Consider the following 21,617-nt stretch of genomic DNA (forward strand, 5'->3'; position numbering starts at 1 on the left):
AGCTGACTTATGGCAACCCCTGGTGGGGTTTTCATGGCAAGAGACTAACAGAGGTGGTTTGCCATTGCCTGCCTCTGCAACCCTGGTCTTCGTTGGAGATCTCCCACCTAATTACTAACCTAGGCTGATCTTGCTTAGTTTCTGAGATCTAATGAGATCAGGCTCACCTGGGCTGGGCACATGTGTGACCTACAGAACTCATAAGAGCCCTGCTGGACCAGACTGTTAGTTCATCTAGTCCAGCATCCTGACTCACATTTTGGCCAACCAGTGACTCTGGAGGGCATAGAGAACAAGGCTTTCCTCTGGTGCAAATATCTGGAGAGGACACAAGGAAAATATAACACATATTAAGACCAAGTGACTAGGGGTGAAAGGGTAGGCCACTACTTTAAAAATGAGAGTGCCATACAAGTGCAGAGTGCAGAAAAGTCAATTCACACCCCAGATTTTTTTTAAATGTAAAGGAGTTTCCATAAAGTGCTCCAGGCATGAAAAAGAAAGGCACTTTTTAACAGTCTTGCAGCAAGTATCTAATGGGTGCCTGTTGGGTCTCCTTGGAGCAGAAGAACCTCAAAGGAACCGGGAAGGCATGTGAATTGTGTGCAGAGAAATGAACAGGTATTGTTTACACAAACCACTGTGTGGGAAGGCCCTGCCTTGCTTCCTTGTTCCTTTAGCTCTCTCTGCCTTTCCCTCATTCTGCGTCTTCAGTATTGTGATTAAGCAATGAAGCTTTCCCATGCAAATATGTTGCTGAAAGGCTGTTGGAATATTTTATTCAGGAAAACGCACAACAATAAAAGTAAGGAAGCTACTCACTCCAGTTTCCAGCCCCTTTTCATTTAGCAGGGGAACAAGCTTGTAGGGAAGCGACCTACTTTGCGTGCCCACCAGTTCCTTGAGTGCGATTGATGCTGTGCCAATTAACCTGAAAAACAAAAGAGAAGGATATTACTCGACAGTACATTTAAAGCATTGAGTAAAAATAGTAGCCTTCTTTGATTGACTTCCAGTTCATCCAGGACACCCACAGAAAATCAAGTTGGTTTCATTTCAAAAAGTCAGCACTAGAAATTCACGTGGCATTAATTATTGCATTATTGTTCATTTATTTGGATTATAGGTTTTGCTCCATTATTTTGAAGGCAGAGAGTAGCTCTGCCCCTTTTCCATAATAGCTGTGAGTACAATAGTCAGATGAACACGCCACCTGCAGTCACTCCACAATTTCTTCATTGGGCCAAAACAAAGAAGGTTCATTTTGATCTGGCTCAAAGGTGTGTGTGTGTGTGTGGGGGGGGAATACAGGAGCCAGATGGGTCATGAAACCATTAGGCCATTTGGATACTCCCAAATACTCCAGGGGCTTCCCACTTCCCATGGGAGTAAAAATCCCCTTGTGGAAGCAGCCACTGTCACCTTTCCCAGTACTATTTACCTGTAGAGCATATCTGGCTCCAATTAGTTCTCTGTACACCTTAGCAGCTCTATAAATGAGGATCATGTAGTCAATGGTACACTCACAGAGTACAAGTACCACATGCAGCCAGCATGCAAAACACATCACATGCAGACCTACATGCATCCATGTTGGTACATATCATAGAGCCTGAATGTAACATTCTTTAAACACTACAGCTGGGACAGGCTGTGTTCATTATTATTATTAGAATATTTATAATCTCTCTCTTTCCCTTCAATGGGTGATGAGTAGAGATGGGCACGAACAGCAATACGAACAAAAAAAAAGCCACGAACAGCCCAATCTGCTGTTCGCGAACAAGCTGTTTGTGAGGCCCCATTCTAAATGAACAAGTGGTCGTTGCAAGCCTCGTTGGTTGCGTTCGTCAGCTGTTCGTCAAGCCAGACAGTCTGGAAACTGCAATCAATTCCCTTGGCAACTTAGGCAAGGATTGTCTGAACTCTGTCTGAACTCCTGCTGTTGCCCTGGAAACCCCAATCTAAGCCCAATTTAGCTTGATAGGCAGGTATTCCAAGTGTGGAGCTCCAAATTTGTTACAAGGGAGCAAAGACCCAGGGGGAGGGGGGGGGCTCCCAGCTCTGGCTTTGCAGAAAGTAGAGAGGGAGAGATAGCTGCTGTTGGCATTGTGATAGAGAGACAGGGTGAGTGCATTGGAGCTTGAATTTTCTTTGTGTGTAGTGGGACAGGGATCTACCTCTTCAGGTTCCAGGGCTGCTGTCAGCTCTGGGGCCAAGCTATTATTTATTATTGATGCCTTTCCTGCTCCCTACTCAGGTAGGGTTTCTGGGAGTGGTGTGGTAGGGATCTACCCCTTCAGGTTCCAGGGCTGCTGCCAGGCTCTGGGGCCAATCTATTATTTATTATTGGTACCTTTCCTGCTGCCTGCTCAGGTCAGGTTTCTAGGAGTGGTGTGGTAGGGATCTTGACCAAACTTGGATGATGGCTGGAAGAGAGGCTGCTGGCCTCCATGAACATCCAACCACGAACATGTTCGTGAACTGGATCATGTTTGTGGTTGTTTGTGAGTCCCTGTTTGTGGATGGCAACGAACAACGAACATCATGTTCGGGTTTTTTTCCCTGTTTGTGCCCTTCTCTAGTGATGAGCCCCTGTATACTACGGTCTTGGATCTGTTTCCTCAAACTTCCTTATGCTCAGTTTTCTCATTTGTTCCATTGAACAATGAAACTTAGTTGTAAAAAATAAGATGTTATGATGAGGAAAGAAGAGAAAAATAATAATAGAACACAGTTTGTCAAATTAAACAATAGGTACACATTTTCAAGAAAGCATTTAAACAATGGTTATGTCAACCAGATGAAAAAGTATTAGGAAAACGGTGTAGTCACAAAGACAAAAGATAATGTTAACTTTAAGCACAAAGGTTACAGAAATTAAAATCCTGAAGGTTACAGTAGAACTATAAAGAAGGGGCTTGATGGCCACTGACCAAGCAGAGGCCTGAATAATTACAGACCCCCTCTTCTTCCCCGAGAAAGAATTTAATATGTCTTCATTCAAATATCTTTTTATTCCAATTAATTACTAAATCAGCTGCTTTAGTTGACTGCCAATGCTTTGCGCATTGGAGGGAGAAAAAAAATTAAATGGCAACTTTGGTTGTGTTGCTGTGTCACTTCCAGGGTTGTTCATGGAATGACTGAAATTTCTATGGTTTTACAATAGAGTTTTCAGCATTTCCTAGAGCTATCCTATGCCACTTCCAGGTTTCCCCCCAAAGTGACATAAAAACACAGTCAACGTTGCACTCCCACTCTCATCCCCACACCCACCCTCCTTTCAAACTCTCAGTTCTTCTAGAGAAACTAACCTAGTTAGAAAAGCCCCTTTTGAATGTTACAATAAGTATTAAAAATATATCAAGTTTACATGTATGCAAAAGTCCAGGTGTCAATGAAGAAGGATGCTATGGAAATCATCATCCTTGACATTAATGGGGCTTACTTCTAATGTTTAAAATTGTAACCTAAGGATGTTTCTAGAGGAAGGGTTTTAAGAACAAGCTAATCCTCACATTAATCACTGATAGTCAAAATACCACAATGAAGTTAGTATGTGTGACAGTACAAACCAGCAACTCTAGCACCACACACACATGCTACATACACCATAGGGCTTCTCCAACAAAGGGATATTCTCCCACTTGAAGTTTAGTGCTTAAGGCCTGGTCTGCATACACACCAAAATGTGGTAGGAAGTACAGAGGTAGTAAAATGGATTGTTCCACTTCAGACTGCAAGAGAGGGATTACATTGTTTTAAATTCCCCTATATAAATAATTCCCTGTACATAGGAACATTAGCACAGTATACAAAGGGCTAGGATGGAACATTTCTCTCTGAAATGTTTTTGTTTTTAATTGTCACAGAGTTTTAACGCAGGGGTACATTAAAATATACCTCTGTCTGCAAACTGAAGTGGCTTGGTTCATTTTACCATTTCAGAATTCTGCCACTTCATACTATTGCATATCTAGACAATGCACAGTAATAAAAGAAAATTATTATATGGCTACAGTTGAAGAGCAATTCTGTATTCATGTACTGAAGCGTCACATCTAGCTGGGCTCAGCAAAACTCATGTGACACACATCTTTGTAGACTGTATCCATTCAAAGTGCATGAGGGAGAGCACATATTTTAAGGTTCTTCCATGTAGCTTATCTGCAGAATAGTTATCTCCCCGATGTGCTAGTAATTCCACAAAAAAGGCAGTTTTTCATACCTCACAGCAGCATTCAAATTGTTTCAATAGTGGGCCACAAGGTTATGAGGCTCTGCATCGTGTCTTTCCCCAATCTTAGCCACTCAGTTTTCAACATGGCAACACCATCACAATGCAGTTTTAAATGCAAATTTGGCCATTTAAAAATCCTGCGAGGACGCGATCCTGATATGGCCTGCAACACAGCTGGACCAGACAAACTTGTTTCCCCCTCACGTGCTTTTTAAGTGGTGAAACAGCTATGGGAGGGGGCAGTGATAAGGCACCTGAAAAGGTGCCGGGAGGGTGGTGAGAAAAAAGATCACCTAGTTCCACTATAGCCTTCTAGTATTATTAAATAGCCAAATTCATCTCTAAAATTGTGCCAGCGACCACAGGTCAGCCCCATGGCCACCATAATGTCTACTTTGGTCCACAGCATTGAGCTGAGTTCATTATGAGTATTGGACATGATCTGAAATATGAGTTAAGTGCATTGGCGGCTCTATTCATACCTCTTTTCCTTTTGTCAGTACTTCATAATGACCCAGTTGCATGGTGTAATTATAATGGAATTAACATCAAACAGCTCAATTTTTTAAAAAATCCTCAGGTGGGCCACCTTCCTCCAGGTTAGGCAGGTCACATCTAGCCTATGGGCCTGATGCTGGACCTCATGATATAGCAGAACGGGTATCTAAAAATGTGATTCTCCACTTGTATAATCTACTATCTGATTTTGCTGAATATAGAAAACATTCTTTAGTCTTACTTCACCACCAGAGAAAAACTACAATATAACAGGAGTGCCTCAAGGCTAAGAACATAAGAGAACATAAGAGAAGCCATGTTGTATTGGGCCAATGGCCCATCCAGTCCAACACTCTGTGTCACACAGTGGCCAAAAAACCAGGTGTCATCAGGAGGTCTGCCAGTGGGGAAGGGACACTAGAAGCCCTCCCATTGATTGTTCCCACAAACACCAAGAATACAGAGCATCACTGCCCTAGGCAGAAAGTTCTATCTATACCTTGTGGCTAATAGCCACTGATGGACCTCAGCTCCATATGTTTATCCAGTCCCCTCTTGAAGCTGCCTATGCTTGAAGCTGCCACCACCTCCTGTGGCAGTGAATTCCATGTGTTAATCACTCTTTGGGTGAAGAAGTACTTCCTTTTATCCGTTCGAATCTGACTGCTCAGCAATTTCATCGAGTGCCCATGAGTTCATGTACTGTGAGAAAGGGAGAAAAATACTTCTTTCTCTACCTTCTCTATCCCATGCATAATCTTGTAAAAGGCTAAGCTAGATATGATAGTTAAGGTTGCTAGACCTCAGGTGGGGCCCGGAGTTCTCCTGGAATTACAATTGGGCCAATTCCAGACAGCCCCCCCCATCCCGAAACGTCGCATGTCGTCGCGCGGAAAACGCGAAATATCGTGTTTTCTTGCGCGAGTTTTGCGCGACTTCAAGCAAAACTCGCACGAGAAAACGCGATATTTCGCATTTTCCGCGCAACGATGCATGACGTTTCGGGATGGGGAGGGCTGTCTGGAATCGGCCCTGATCTCCAAATGACAGAGATCAGTTCCCCTGGAGAAAATGGCTGCTTTGAACGGGGCACTCTATGACATAATACCCCACTGAAGTCCCTCCACTCCCCAAATCCCACCCTCCACAGGCTCCCCCCACCAAATCTCCAGGAATTTTCCAAACTGGAACTGGCAACCCTAATACATGAATGCATAATTGGATCTGCTGCCCAGTTATGAGAAAGAGGGAAAAGCACAATATCAGCAGGTAGAAAGGGGGTAAAATCCTCCTTTGGCCCATAAAATTTAAGACATTTCTAGACTGCTTTTATATTTAAAAAAATTCTAAGCAGCATTTGTCTTTCATCAGAACATCAAGGCTGGAAATAACTACTAACTTCAGAAAAAGTCTATAAAAAGAGATATGGGGTAGAAAGTTATGGTTGAATAGAAGATATGAAGCACATGATGATAAGGCATTGATATCTTTATTTCACATACTTCAGAAAATTTGGGAAACACATAATACATCATACAAGCTCTGAGATAAGGGCTGATAGACTGTTGCTGAAAACATACACAGCATACAGTTAAATTCATAACTCTAATTTGGTTAGAAAAGCCCTCTGTTGTATGAGGAAATGGAAACATGTTGAAAAATTTCAAAATCATCATGACTATAAATTATTCTTTCACTGCTGTCATAAGGTACAAGGGTGTGGTTGTTAAAACTCATCCAGATCAAACAACTTCATTTTCATCATCCTTGTTCTGTACATTTCCTTTCGGAAACATGCTCCCTTTCACAAATGTAAGATTCAGAGGGAGAAATATCTCTTCAAGAGATTCTGAATAAAACTAGCATTTATGTCCATTACGGGGGGTGGGAGCCCATGCCCCCAACCCAGCATTCACTGTCTAGAGCCTGAACAATGTTTCTGTTCCAACAGATTTCAGACTGGTCAGTCCTATCAACACCACAAGTGGCAAGGGACCAGAACAATTCTAGATTCTGTGGGACTTGTGGGGCTACCCTAAGCATAATTATACTTTTCTAAGCCCAGTGAAGAACTTACAAGGAAATACTTTGGGCCAGCCTTTGGAAATCCAGAACTCACCAACAGTGGTAAAACTAGAGACAAGCAGGGCTTTTTTTCAGCGAGAACGTGGTGGAACGGAGTTCCGGAACCTCTTGAAAATGGTCACATGGCTGGTGGCTCTGCCCCCCGATCTCCAGCCAGAGGTGAGTTTAGATTGCCCTCCATGCTGCTCCAGCGGCGCGGAGGGCAATCTAACCTCCCCTCTGTCTGGAGATCAGGGGGCGGGGCCACCAGCCATGTGACCATTTTCTCCAAGGACAACCCACTGAGTTCCGCCACTTCTTTTCCCAGAAAAAAAGCCCTGGAGACAAGTATGCATTTTCTCCGATCCAGTGTCAGACTGGATTTGGATTTGGATACCATAGGCATGAAGGTTCATATTGTGTGAAATCTGGGAAGGCATTTTCCCCACTCCAATCTAGTTTCACCTTCCCTGGAGGTATTCCTTGTGCAATTTAGTCCAATCAGATGGTTGGAAATATAAATACTTAAGAAATTTAGTTTTTCATTGGTTGTTTGAGACAGAGCATTTGTTTCAATCCTACTGCTGGGCTGTTCTCTCTCTTTTTTTCAATCACACATTAAAGCCAGGCATGGAATTTTTAAAAAATGCAAGATGCAATAAATAAATAAATATGGGAGAAATGAAGGATAAAGAAGCATTGATGGGGGACAGGGAAACAGACATCAATTTACAAGATAGCAGGGTCTAGGACATTCACAAAGCTGGGCAGCTCAGAGTGTATCTGCTGTTTTAAGTAGCAAGCTCAAAGGATAACCAAAAGGGCTTCTGCCCTTTTAAAGATAAAAATGTGGGAGGAGGGAAGGCTGAAGTCCTTCTGCCCTCAAGCTGTACTCCCAAGCCAAACTGGGCCCCGGAGCACTCGGGAATAGCACTGTGCCCTGGCTGTTCCTTTAGGGTGGCCCACCTGGCATCAACCAACCCTGGACCTGGCATCAACTCACTTGGCATCACCAACCAAACCATCATGGCTCCTGCTCTGTGGAATGGGATCCTTGAAGCAGTGAGGGGGTCCCTCTTGCCAGAGATCTTCAGGAGGTGCTACAAGCTTCTTAGTTTGTCAGGGCTTTTGATGGACCATCAACATCAGGCATCTTTAGGTGTTGGAAGGGGGTTGTTTTAATTTACAATGTTTTAATTGTTACTTGTAAGCCACCTTCAGCAAAGAGGTAAGGCAGTGTATAAATATTTTAATTAATAAATAAAAGATTGTGCCATAATAAATGTGTTGATTTGTAAGGTGCCCAGGCTTTGCTGTTTGTTTTGCTGCAAAAGTCCAGCACGGCTGTTCCTCTGGAATTTAAAAACACAGAAGCAAATGACATTGTTCCGGAATTTAAAAGACCACAGCTTTATTTTTAAACACTGGAACTCTTTAGTAATGACAGAAGAATTCTTATCTCTCTCAGCTTCTGGGTCATAGGACACAAATGGCCAGCTTTTGCTTTCTCCCTCCTCAGGCCCTGCCTGGCCTATAAGATCCCACCATATTTTCCATTTGTTCTCTCATAGGAAGAGAGGGAGATACATGTGAGTGCTCAGAGCCAAGCTACAAGTGATGAATTACACTTGCCTGGCAAGTGAACAGACTCATGTGTATTCCTCTTTGTTCACTTGCCATTCACTTGCTCTCCACTTGCTCTCAGTTATATGATACATGTGAGAAGCCTGGTTCCACACGACCCAGCTTACAGTCACAGGTAATATCAGAGAACTAAAGTTCACTTAGGGAAACACCCTAAGGAACCAGCACAGGAATATATGGGAAGAGATGGTCCTTCAGATATGTGGGACCCAGGCCATGAAGGGCTTTCAAGGTAACCAGTACCTTGAACTGAACTCAGAAACAAACTTGCAGCCAATGTAGCTGTTTCAAAATGAGCAATATATGTCCCCATTGGCTACCCCGTGCCAATAGTCAGGCGACTGTACTCTGGGCGAGCTGCAGTTTCTGGGACATCGTCAAGAGCAGCTTAATATAGAACATATTTCAGTAGTCCAACACTGAGGTTACGAAAGCATGGAAGTGCATGGTAAGACTGGAGGAATCTAAGAAAGAAGAGAGATAAATCTAAGGATGGAGAGAACCAGACGCAGCTATTAGACAGTGCTCTTGGCAATGGGACCGACTGCTTTTCAAACAGCAAGGCTGGATCCATGAGCACCTCCAAGCTTTTAACCTGCTCTTCGTGAGCATTTGATCAGCTGCATGAAATGTATACTTCAGACATTTCTGTATCACACTTCCTCTTTCCACGAAAGAAATTGCTGCTTCCATTTTTGGACAACACTATCTGAAACCCCTTGAATATGCAAATTTCCTGCCAGTTCTCATCACTCCACAGTATATGGGATGTGGGGGTGGGTTAGTGAAAGGAATCTTCCGGGCACACCCTGGATTTCACTGACTCGTACATCACATTATGACTTTGTGTGGATTTATCATTTCCCCTCCTCCCAGCCTCAATTGCAGAACAGAAACCTTCATCTCTTCTATTCTATGTAATTATAGTTGCTCACACTATGTTTTACTAAAGACTATCTTCATAAGAATCTACTTTAAGTAAACAAGAGAAATTCTACAAAGAAATCCCATGTACCTGAACTGTAGACCCCTGTTCCACACACGCATTTCTAAGGTTCTAAGAGCGTGGTGTGTTTAAACTATTCCTTTCAATCATATTTCCCATTTCAGAATTGTTTGTGGCCATTAATTTCAGTAACTTCATTAGTTTCAGGAAACTTGCTTTCATAACTTAAGAAAGAAAAAGACTTGGGGCTAAGTAACATACACGATGTATCCCTCCTCACACTGCACATTTGTCTCCACAGACCACATTTTGTAGGGGATGGTTTTACATTGTTTACAATATATCTGCCTCACATTATTTGCCCCATACGGCCATTTATTCCACTTAACACTATCATTCAGCAGTCATTATACCAGTAAGCCCCAATCGATCTTCATTGCAGCTGTCAGTGTGGCTCATGGGTTTCAGTGATTCACAGCCTGCTGCTCTAGGAGGAAAGAAGTATCTCTCTTACGAAGTATCTCTCTTCCTCAAAGATATTCTTCCAGAAGGCAAACAAAAGTTGACTTCCAGCAATGTTTGTAATTTGTAGAAGTGTCTACCTGCTTCCAGTATACTGGGCAGATATCCAATCAAGCAGTTCCTTAGCCAGAACATGATTTTGGCCAACTCCCTTTTCTCACTGAAGACCCCAAGTCTGCTGCTTCCTATGCTGTTCCTAAGGGTCTTATGACACCCAGAACATAAGGGGGAGGAGGGCCAATGGTCTGCACCAAGAGGGGGAAGCGAGAAAGCGCTGCTGTGCAACGTCCATGGATGGTTAAGACACATACCACTGTGTGCAAAGAACAGTCAGAACAACAGAGTAGTGGTTCACTGGGAGTATTCTCCCAGCTGTTCTTTTTTCTGGCTTCAGCCCCATAAAGATACATTGACTGATATGCTCTCCGTTGCTGCAGGCTGCCTATGAACACCATGTCCAGAGGACATCTATAAATATGTGTGCAGAGTGCCATCAAGTCACAGTTGACATGGTGATCCCCCCCCCCCCACACACAGGGTTTTCAAGGAAAGAGACGAACAGAGGTGGTTTGCTGTTGTCTGCCTCTGCTTAGCGATCTTGGACTTCCTTGGTGGTGTCCCATCCAAGTACTAAACAGAGATTACTCTGCTTAGCTTCTGATATCTGACAAGATTGCACTAGTCAGGCCATCCAGATCAAATATAGAATATACCATCTACCTGCCAACTGAAGTATGGCCTACAGGATAGTTTCTTTTTGTGTTTCCTACCAAAGCAGCATTAGGGCTTTTTGTATAGAGGAGTAGTGCCTTACATAAATACTAACACACTTCTCCATAATCTTTGCCATAATCTTTCCATGTTCTATTCCAAATTTTCCAATCCTTTCCCTCAATCCTTCACTCTTTTAAATTCTCCCCCCCCCCCCACACACACACTTTTACATATACACATCTATTACATTTTTATCGCACCTTCCCTTCAAGTCATTTGGGGCAGGCACTATATATCAGGTCCTCTCCTAGTTTTATTCTCAAAACAATGCTATGTCGTGGGTTAAACCTGGAAGAGTGTCTGGTCCAAAGACACTCAATGACTTTCATCACGAGTAGAGCTTTTAAGTCAGATCTCTTTGAAGTTCTGCCAAAGCCTTGCATGCTATGCTACACTACGCTGGTTCTTGATGCATGGTTAAGAGTGGTTTCTTATTCAGCAGAATGGATTTTTCTTTTTCTTTTTATAATCTATCATAACTGTGATGCTACCATACAGTTGTGAAGGATAGCAACAGCACTGACACTGCTTAAGAAGCAGGGGGGAAATATCCCTCAGAACTCACACAAAGTTCTAGTTACAAGTGGCATTCACAATGTACTTTGCAAAAGATTTCTATTTGCATAAGATTTTCTGAAGATCAAATTTAAATTGGGCTACCCCCTAACAACATGCATCTACACCAGTTGCCTGTTGTTGTTGGGCAACAACTTTTCCTTCTGCCTTGTGCAACAAAAAAAAAATCTATCCCAAGAAGAGCATTCATATGAACAGTGAATGCTGCACTCTTCTACCACTACCAGTTCCTGCTGGGGTAAAAATGCAAAGCAAAGCCCTGATACTAGCTCTTCTGTCCTCATATCAACACCACATGAGCTGCTTGGTTCTATGAACTGTGCTGTAAGGGACACAGACTGCTCCTATATGAAGCAAATGTCTTCCCCGAAACCATATGTGGTATAATGCATCAGATCAGGATGCATGTTTTGTATACAGGATAAAGAACTAAAGATTGTTTGAACGGTTCTGTTTACAAATCTGAGGCTGCAATCCTAATGCACACTCACAGGGCAGCAAGTCCTACTGAACACAGATGGATTTACTTTAAAGTAAACATGCAACGGATTGGGCTGCATGAGAGTTTCAGAAATTTGCTGTGAAAGTACATTCCTCACTGTGGAGTAATGGCTGTTTACTTAAGTAAGGACTGGAGACTGGCCTACCAATTTTCTCCTTTGCTGCTAGGTTACCATTACCAATCATTCAGTGTCTGGAAAAAATGTCTACAACTCCCAGCTTCTCCTTCTACACAAAGAACATAATTGCTTCACTCAAACTTTGGTGAAACTGGCTTCCTGTGACATGAAAATCTACTGTGTAGAAATGGAACATACTCTCCTTTTATTACAATTCTTTTTTGCATCTAAGAAAAAATCAACAGGGAAAAAAATGGGAAACTTCAAAGAGTAAGTCATCATAACAAAGAGCAGATGGTTTCTCTCAATATGGGAAAACCTAGTCAAGCAGCTGGTCACATGGTGTGGGTCTACAGTTCTTTTGCACTGTACATCAACTTTAGGCAGTTTGTGGGGTTTTAGACCAGCTTTTCCAGCGAGCTTTTTTTTGGCTACTGCTGCTGCAATTATACATTAAGCCCAGTCTGCCCTTAAATCTGATAAGGTTTCCACAAGTCCAAGCAAGTTTCAAGAACTGGAAAAATATGCACTGTTCGTGTTCGCCTAAAGTACAGGGACATGCCACAGCAATGAGTAGTTTGCTGGCAATGCACAGCTGCAAGGGAAATTTTTTTACAGAGCTTATTCTCTTAATAGCATGAGCCAGTTCAGACTAGAAACTGGGAGAAACAGGAACAGCATTTTCTCTGCCGGGAACAGAATCCTACCTACTTGTGTTGCTTTGGACACTGTCATCATCTGACATTTACAAATAAAGGATACTTTCCATTGGGAAGTTGTCATATATGATACCTGTGGGAGTGAATTTCAATAAAGCTTGTGCAGAAAAAAATGAACAGAGAATTCTGCCCCAAGTGAGTGAATAAAAGAGGAGCTAGGACATGATGGGAAAAAAGTGCAGTGCTTAAATCTCTGGGCATCGACTTCTAGTAGTCCAATGTAAAGGAGCTACTTTATTCTGAAAAATGACACCATAGCACACACTTTTATTAGGTTTGGGAATATAATTTTATTCCTCACATCTGTCCCAATGTGGGGAAAGGTCTAGTTCAGATGTAATTCCCAGTCCTGGAGATTGGTAGAGAAGATCAGGGATGTGTCATGTGTTTCTCTCCCTCCCTTCCTAGGGCACTGCAATCCCCTTCTTCTTGTTTGGCAAACCAGAGATTGCTAATCACGAATGAACTATGGTTTGAAGCATGACATCATTCAATTTTAGTTTTCTTCAGTGATAATAAAAATCAGGTAAGGAATCAATTATAGGAGCAAATACATGAAGCAGCCTTATACTGAGTCAGACCAATGGTCTATCCTGGTCAGTATTGCCCACTCTGACTGGCAGCCTCCAGTTTTCACTGGAGACGCCATGGATTGAACTGGAAACCTTCTGCATGCAAATCAGATGCTCTGTCACTGAACCACAGCACCTCCCTACAGTTCGTGACAGTCAAAGGCACTGGCCGTGGATCTATTTACTACCAGAGATTATATGACGCCCATTAAATGATAGTGAATTTGCGCTATTCGCTTACTATTCATAATATCTAAACAGTCATGAATATTCTTGCTTAGACAGCAGACTGGTTGTAAGAACTTATTACAACTACCAGGTTACTTGGTCATACATAAACTCCTGCGAGCATTGTAAGTAAAGCTGCCAATTTTCTTTTTACCCGTCCCTGCTCCTGTACCTTTAATGGCAATTTAAACTGCAGGCATTTGCTGGTTATGACTTCCACATTATGTACACCTGCTGATTTCCACAAATCAACTAGCTGTTAAATCAGAAGAGCATGTCAGGACATTTTTTGAGGTGGATGCCAACCTCAGGTACAACTAGTGCCGCACACGGTTGTACAAAAGTGGCCTACAAGCAGTAACTAATCACTTTCCTCAGAAAGTCTTCTTTGCTCATTCATTATATTTACTTAAATGAATAATTGGGTGCTATACAAAAGAAATAAATGTTTATTCAAAATATTTATGTCCTGCCTTTCCTCCTTTAGGCACAAGACCAAAAGATTAACATTGGATTACTATATGAAACGCAAATATCACAACTGATATCTGCAAACATGCCACTCTTAGCTTAGAAATGGATAAAGCAGGTTTAGGTGGAAATGAAACCTGACTGAAATCCTAGCTTAGATGTCAGACTTAACCTGCTTAAATGTTCAAGAAGCTACCCACTTTTCTGGGGTTTCATGGACAGGGATATGTCTGAATTTCTTTCGCAGCTGGCGCATGCCTCTGAGGGCCAAGCTACAAGTGACGAATGACACTTGAACGGCAAGTGAACAGACTCATGTGTATTCCTCCCTGTTCACGTGCACTCCACTTGTGCTCCACTTGATCGCATAGTGCGCAAATGGAGTGCAAGTGAACAGGGAGGAATACACGTGAGTATTCACTTGCCATTCGAGTGTCATTCATCACTTGTAGCTTGGCTCTGAGCTTCCTTAAAATCTGACACAAGGTAGTACATTCTCAGTACTGATATTGAAAACAGCTTCATGTTTCTCCTCAGCTACAAAAAATCTACAATTGGCCAGGATCTGTCTCTATTTTCTGAAAGAGAAGAGTTATTATCTCTGTAGCAGTAAGAATTTATAGCAATTTGTTTATAATATATCACATTTAAAAGGGAGCAAAAAAGAAATGAAGCATTGTTTGCAGGAAATGCCCTTCCCAATTATTATCTAATTAAATGGTATGAAGAAAATAGTTAAATATGAATCACAAAGTAAATAAGAAGCTTCTAAGCAGCCGTGTTTTCTTTCTTTCTGGTTTGCTGAGTGAGTGGGCCCATGAGCAGTGAATCTAGATACTTTGCACATCTTTTACATTGGTATTTCCACATTAAGAGATAAAAATCACACACAGAGAAATATTGCAATGAAAACCTGAAGTTTTATCCTGCCTCTGTACTTTAATGCACTTAGAATTCAATCATGATGGCAACAAAAGGTGGAAAATTATGTACAATTGTTTTTATGTGTTATATCCACAACACTGGAAAAATATGTCACAATATGTGTTTGGACGCAATCCTGCACATAATGAGGCTGCTTAAATCCCACTGCGACCTACAGCTTCGTGCATGTGAAGTTGCCATACTCTCTTAATTGATTTATCTAGGTCAGTACTGTCTGAAAGCATCTATCCAGGATCCTAGTTAGAGAAAGCCCCTCATATAACCTACTACCTGAACCTTTTAAACTGGAGATGGTGCGGATTGAATCTGGGATCTTATACATGCAAAGAAGATGCACTACCACTGAGCCACAGTCTCATCCCAGAGGGTTATTTCACCAGATATATAAGTTGTGCTTGTCTGAAGAGAATATATGTTTAATATGTATTATTATCATTACCCAAAATGATAACTTGATGATTCTGTCTGGGAAAGGCTTCTAGCTGACATACCTATGATCCTGACTCCTGACCCAAAATGTGCTGTAGGATTTCCCCTTCCTATTTATAACCTAACTTTTTAATTTTTGGCTTCCATAAGCTTATCAGCCCTTTTCACTGCTGTTTGGTAGGACCCATGCCTTACACAAACTTTTCAACTGGGATAGCATTTGCATCCCTCTTACAATTTACCTCCTCCAAACTCTACTTCTTTAAGCTTCTTCTGAAACACAAAAGCTTCACTTTGTCTGCACTTGTCAATTCTCTCTCCTCTAATCCGTTCTTACATCTTCCTCCCACATTACCTTTGGCCTGCAATCTTATATGGCAAGTCTGCTGGTGTGTGGATTACCTCAATATAGCGTTTGGCATATTTATCATACTAGTACCAAGCCAGTTCATATGTTAATGTCAAACACTGTAATGACTTGATAGAGACTCTTGAGTTTATAAAAAGTCCTTATTCCCTTCGAGCTCAGATTCATCTTCTACTTCCTGGTTCAAAGCAAATTTCTGCCTGCTGTTATATTCAAAGCAGGCTTTCTAGCTCTGGCTTTCAGTATATATCTAGCTTGAATGTAATGGGAAATTGTAGTTTGCCACAAACCAGGAAGCGTGGGAGGCAATCAGAGGATGCAAAGAGGATGGAGGAGGAACAGAGGGTGTAGCAACCCTAAGGTTGCTCATATGACTCTAAATTTGGCATTACATGTGAACAGACTAAATTGTTGGGATATGAAATAATGAAAACAGAAATAGAATAATATATTTACAGCACAGCTCTTGCCTTCCCATAAAGCTCATGGTTTTGAAATTCTAGTTAAAGAATAAAGAAGAATAGCAAGTAGTAACGTAATCCTGCCACATTTTTGAAGTTTATAAAACCCTTAGCTAATGCAATCATACAAACTTTGTGCAAAATTATTTGATGTTATTGTTAAAAGTCCTTTTTGGTTAAAGTGAAAATAAATATATTGAAGTATTTTTTAAAAAGATCAACGTACTTGTTTTGTCCTAGGGTCTCAAAGTCTTTCACAACAATCTGCAGGGTCGATGATATATCCAGAGGTATCCCTTTCAAGTCAAATTCAAGTATCTGTGCAAGAGAATCAGAACAACTATTAAAACTGAAATAACAGCTCAACAGAAATTAATAAGCAACTAAAACATTTCACAAAATCAACTTCTTAAAACATTTGATTTAAATCTGTAACAGTAGAAAAGAGCAGGAATCCAGTAGCATCTATAAGTAGGTTTGCCAGGTCCCCTTGCCCTCCCAGTGGGAGGGTGGGAAACCTGGCTCTTACCTTCTTTCTTCCCTTCTTTTTTCTTCACTCAGATGCGTTCTGCGCACATGGTCCCACGACTGTGCAATGATGTCACTTCTGCTGATGTCACCACAGGGGCATGCCTGCTTCACAGCAGGTTGATTTGAGCCTCAAATGGGCCAAATTTGGCCCGCTTGGGGCCCAAATCAGCCCATTTGGGGCCCAAATTGGGCTACGGCAAAGCACAGGAGTGCACCTGGGAGGTCTATTCCCATGCCTTCCTTCCCTGCTGGCCAGGTAAGTGGATGCGAGGAGCAAAGCATGAAAGTGGGGGATCCCCTGCCTCTACAAGGGGAATGAGAACCCTATCTATAAGACTAACAAAATTTGTGGTAGGGTATGAGCTTACATGAGTCACAGCTCACTTCTTCAGATACAGCTAGAATGTGAGTCCATCTGTCCTTGTATCTTGGAGAGTGGAGTGATTTCAGCATTAGTAATGAGACAGGAAGCCTAGGTCTCAATCCAATCCAGGTGGATGCATTGTCTTGAGCTTCATTATCAATTGCAGTTCAGCAGTCTTTCTAATCTCCCTTCTTCATACAAGTAAACACTATAGAAGCTGGACCCACTTTTCTATATCTGTCAGTCAGCAGTACCTAAAACCAAATGTAATACATTTTGTATGGTTTACCTTGTGGCTTCCATTAGTCACCTGTATTACACTATGTCTACTGTGCCCTTTAGATGCAGCTGTGGCTTTCAGCTATGGAACAATTGAAACATGTGAATTGGTCTGACCACATGGGTAAGACTCACATAAGCAGCCCTGCCCATGTGATTACAACATTCAGATGCAGAACCAAGTCACACAGGACTGTCTTAGAGAAAAAAATAGGCATCTGTGGCATCTGAAGGGCACATCTTTTAGATGCAGTTCATATATTTTGTGGTCTCCATGCAGTTGCCTCTTATGTATTTATTTTACTTATTTTATTTTATTTTTATTTATTTCAAATTTGTATTCTGCCCTCCCCAAGAACCTCCATGAGACTTCCAATTTCTATGATGTTAGTGGTACTACAACCTGGGAAGGTCCCCTTCCTACAAAAGGTGGTCTGGTTTTACAAACGTTGCCACCTTCCCCTTTCCCCTAAAGATTCCTAGGACACTTGAAAAGCCACTCTAGAGGGTTAGAGAACCCACACGAAAAACAGTGATTCGGCACGAAGTCTGCAGTAAGACGTGGGAATTAACAGAAATTGCCCCCACATTTTTTGTACAGTCTTGTCCATAAATTGGTGTTTAGGGAACAGCTTATATAAGAGGGAAAGGTTTTCTGTAAATTTTCTTCCTGTTGTGCCATATTCCATGCCATTTCTATGAGGGACCTGACTATGATTGCCAGGCTGAGCCTGGCAACTGGCAGGAGGGTTTAGGGTAAAGATATGGTGGGGGACAGCTTCACAAATATGATGGTAAGCATGATGAATTTTCCTTGGAAGGGTAGCGCTATGAATTAGCTGAAAGTCTACAGTAATACCATAGAGTTTTTGGCAATTCCTAGAGTTTTCCCTGGAAATGATGTCATTTGGTGTTGAGCCAGATTGGTGTAGTGGTTAAGAGCGTGGGACTCTAATCTGGAGAGCCGGGTTTGATTCAACATTCCTCCACTTGAAGCTAGCTGGGTGACCTTGGGCTACTCACGGCTAGGGGTGTGCACTCTGGAAATATTCGGATTTCCTGCTTTGGGTTTACCAGAAGCAGGAAAAACATTTGGAAATACCCAAAACCCGAAGTGGCAAGCCACTTCAGATTCAGGTATTTGAATCGCTTTGGAATGTTCCGTAAAGATTCAGAGCATTCCAAAGTGATTCAGGGGGCTGGGTTTTCCACCACCCCCACTCCCACCCACCTCCAACCCCCCAATGAGCCCCACTCACTATCAGCTGGCAGGCAGCGAGGGGGATTCTCCCCTGCCGCCTGATAGTTTAAAGGGTCCTGTCCTGCCACTTGCAAGCAGCAAGGCCCTTTAAAAACCCCACAACACCCAGCCCCCCCAGCCCCCCCACTTACCTTTGCTCAGCTGCGGAGCGCCCGGCAGGGAGGTTCAGGCTTATGCTTGCATCCCCGCCGCCTCATTTGCCCACCGATGTCGGAGCCGAGGAGCTCCTTGGCCTCGACATTGGCGGGTGAACGTAGCACCCACCGGGGAGGTGCAGGCTTAAGCCTGCAGCCTCCCCGCCACCTCGTTCACCTTCTGGTGTCAGGGGCGACGAGCTCCTTGGCCCCAACATTGGCAGGTGAACAGAGCGCTCGCTATGGAGGTGCAGGCTTAAGCCTGCAGCCTCCCCGCCACCTCGGTCACCTGCCAGTGTCAGGGGCAAGGAGTTCCTCAGCCCTGACATCGGCAGGCAAACAAGGCAGCAGGGATGCAGGGTTAAGCCTACATCCTCCCCACCACCTCATTCGCCCGCAGACCTATAACTTACCCTCAGGAAAACCTTTTGGGAAGGTGCAAGAGGTTGCAGTAGGAAGGGAAATGTGAACAGAAACACTTCCTGAAATAATGTATCAGTAGCATAGCAGTTTTGTGCAGACCTACTCATTGAAATAATTGACAAAACTTAACTTCAGCAAGGAAGAAACATGCCTCAGGTGATACACATCTGCTGCAGTCTTCATGTACTCTACACTAGGTGTGTGTGGTTCAAAAATCTAATTCGGGAATTTTTCCCGAATCGGACCCAATCCACAAAGATTCGGAAATCCCAAATCAAAGCTTTCCAAAGCATTCAGAATGCCTCGGAAAGCTTCGGGGCTTAGTTTAAAGGGCCCTGCCGCTGCTTGCAAGCAGTGGCAGGGCCCTTTAAACACCATCCAAACAACCCCCACCTCACCCCCACTTACTTTGGCCCCGCAGCCGTCGGTGGCTCCGGCCTTCCCTGCCACCCGCGGGGCTGCGGAGGGGCGGAGGAGGCGGTGCAGCAGGAAGTGGTGCGGCGGCAGAGGAGCCAGCTAGCTCCAGGCTGCCGCCACCATGGCTGAGCGATGCTGCCGCCACCACCACCGCTGGGGCAGCCTGCTGCTGCTCAGTGACGCCGTGGCCGCCGCCAAGCAACACCACCACCACCACTGAGTGACACCAACGCTGCAGCTGAGCGACGATGCGATGCCCGATGACACTCAGCTGATCCCCCTCCCCCTCTCCCTCCAGCACAAGGTAAGTCGGTGGGGGATGCAGGGGTTGCCCTGGGGGTGGAGGGATGGAGGGGTTGCCCCAGGGGGGTGGAAGGTGGGGGTGGGGGAGTCGCTTCAGTATGCTCTGAATATTTACGGAGCATACTGAAGCAAGTAAAATGCCATAATTCCGAAGTGGCTTGCCACTTCAGAATTATGGTATTCCCGATTTTTTTTCCCAAATCGACCTGGCCCTGCACACCCAAATCGACCTGGCCCTGCACACTCCTACTCTACACAGCTTGCTTCATTTCAGGATTATTTACACAGCTTCTAGACGTATTTAATATTTCCTTAAATGCAGGGCATTTAACTTTCCTGGTTCTTAAAGTTTCAGGTAGGTTGTCATAGTGGTTTTGAGTCCAGTGGAACCTCAGAGACCAACAAAATTTTCAGAGTACAAGTTTTCAAGAGTTACAACTCCCTTCTTCAGATCTTAAGAGATTTGACTGTTGAAAGTTTACACTCTGAAAATCTTGTTGGTTTCTAAATTGCCACTGGACTCAAATCCTACTTGTTCTCAAAGCAGCTGGAGAGAAAGAGAAAGCACAAATTCCCCTTCTCCATGGCATCTGAGACAAAGCTTGCATTTCTTGATAAAGTGAAATGTACAAGCCATCTCCAAATGCAGACACTTCAGCAAGACATACAGAATTTCCATTTCAGACATACAGAAACACAGGGGCACAGAGCATCCCCTGCTCTAAATGTCCAGAGCCACTCAAAGATTTTCAATGGGTGAGAGGACAGAGTTTTGAGCACATGCTATGCCATACTGTAGAAGCAAAAATAAGAGGCAAGTCACCTCATTCCACACAGGGTTGAGTTCACTGTCGATTGTCTTAGTTTTCTTTTTTTCATCTGCAAGTAAAGAAAATCAGATTACTTTGTGAAAAATAGGAACATACCAAGTATAATATATCAACATTTAATTGTTTTGAAGGCAGCCAAGTGAATACCTAAAAGCAAGGCCAAACTGATTTACACACTTGCCAACTAGGGCATTTTACATATCATCTTATTGCATAAAATGTGCTGTAAATCTACCTTTGAATAAGACCACGCAAATGCTAGAACTAGTAATTTACACAGACATTAATCAGATGACATAATAAATAAATTTTAAAAATCTGCATTTTTGAATATCCATATTAATTTTTTTTAATATATAATTTTTTTATTTTCAATATCTAACATACAACTACTACATACATACATACCCTACAGAACAGTAACTACAAAAGACTACAATAACACAAGGGATAGGAAAGAGGAGAAAAAAAAGAGAGAGGGAGGGAGGGGTGGAAAAAAGGGGAAGGTACCCTACAAACACTAAACACTAAACACTACATTTCTGTTTTCCCTTCATACTGCCATTATTCAAAAGTTAAAGCTTTATATTATATTGATGGAGTGGTTGACCTTACTAAATGCAAATTACAATTTAATTTCAAGTTAAATTTTTCTTCCCCTCCTGGGTCCCGGACGGAGTTCTCTCTGCACAACAGAGCCGCAGTGCTCGTTTCCTCCCCCTCCCCCTCAGACTTCTCCTTTTCGTCTTGCTTGGTGCACTGGAATTCTGGGTTCCTGTCCTCAAAATCCCTTAGTTGATCTTCTGATAATATCTTAAAGGCTTGATCTTTATGGGTGAACCAGATTCCTTCCGGAAATAACCATTTGTACTTTATTCCACGTTCTCTCAGAAGAGCTGCAAACTTTTTATACTTAAAACGTCTTTTCCGGACTAGAAATGGGACGTCTTTCAATATCTTAATTTTGTTGCCCAAGAAGTCCAAATCCGCATTGTA

At 42.8% G+C, this 21,617-nt stretch overlaps 1 protein-coding gene across 2 annotated transcripts in view; it reads right to left on the reverse strand.

Annotated features, from left to right (window-relative positions):
• The window catches only part of MYOF (myoferlin), a 128,285-nt gene that overhangs the window by 86,676 nt on the left and 19,992 nt on the right, over positions 1-21,617 (reverse strand). For both annotated transcript variants that reach the window (XM_054982375.1, XM_054982374.1), the window contains exons 2-4: positions 20,615-20,670; positions 16,306-16,397; positions 823-931 (exon numbers count right to left, since the gene is read on the reverse strand). In XM_054982375.1, the coding sequence (XP_054838350.1) occupies positions 823-931; positions 16,306-16,397; positions 20,615-20,670 (257 nt within the window). The remainder of the gene's footprint in view (positions 1-822; positions 932-16,305; positions 16,398-20,614; positions 20,671-21,617) is intronic.

Source organism: Eublepharis macularius, chromosome 6 (genome assembly GCF_028583425.1).
Source record: "Eublepharis macularius isolate TG4126 chromosome 6, MPM_Emac_v1.0, whole genome shotgun sequence".
Taxonomy (NCBI): Eukaryota; Metazoa; Chordata; class Lepidosauria; order Squamata; family Eublepharidae; genus Eublepharis; species Eublepharis macularius.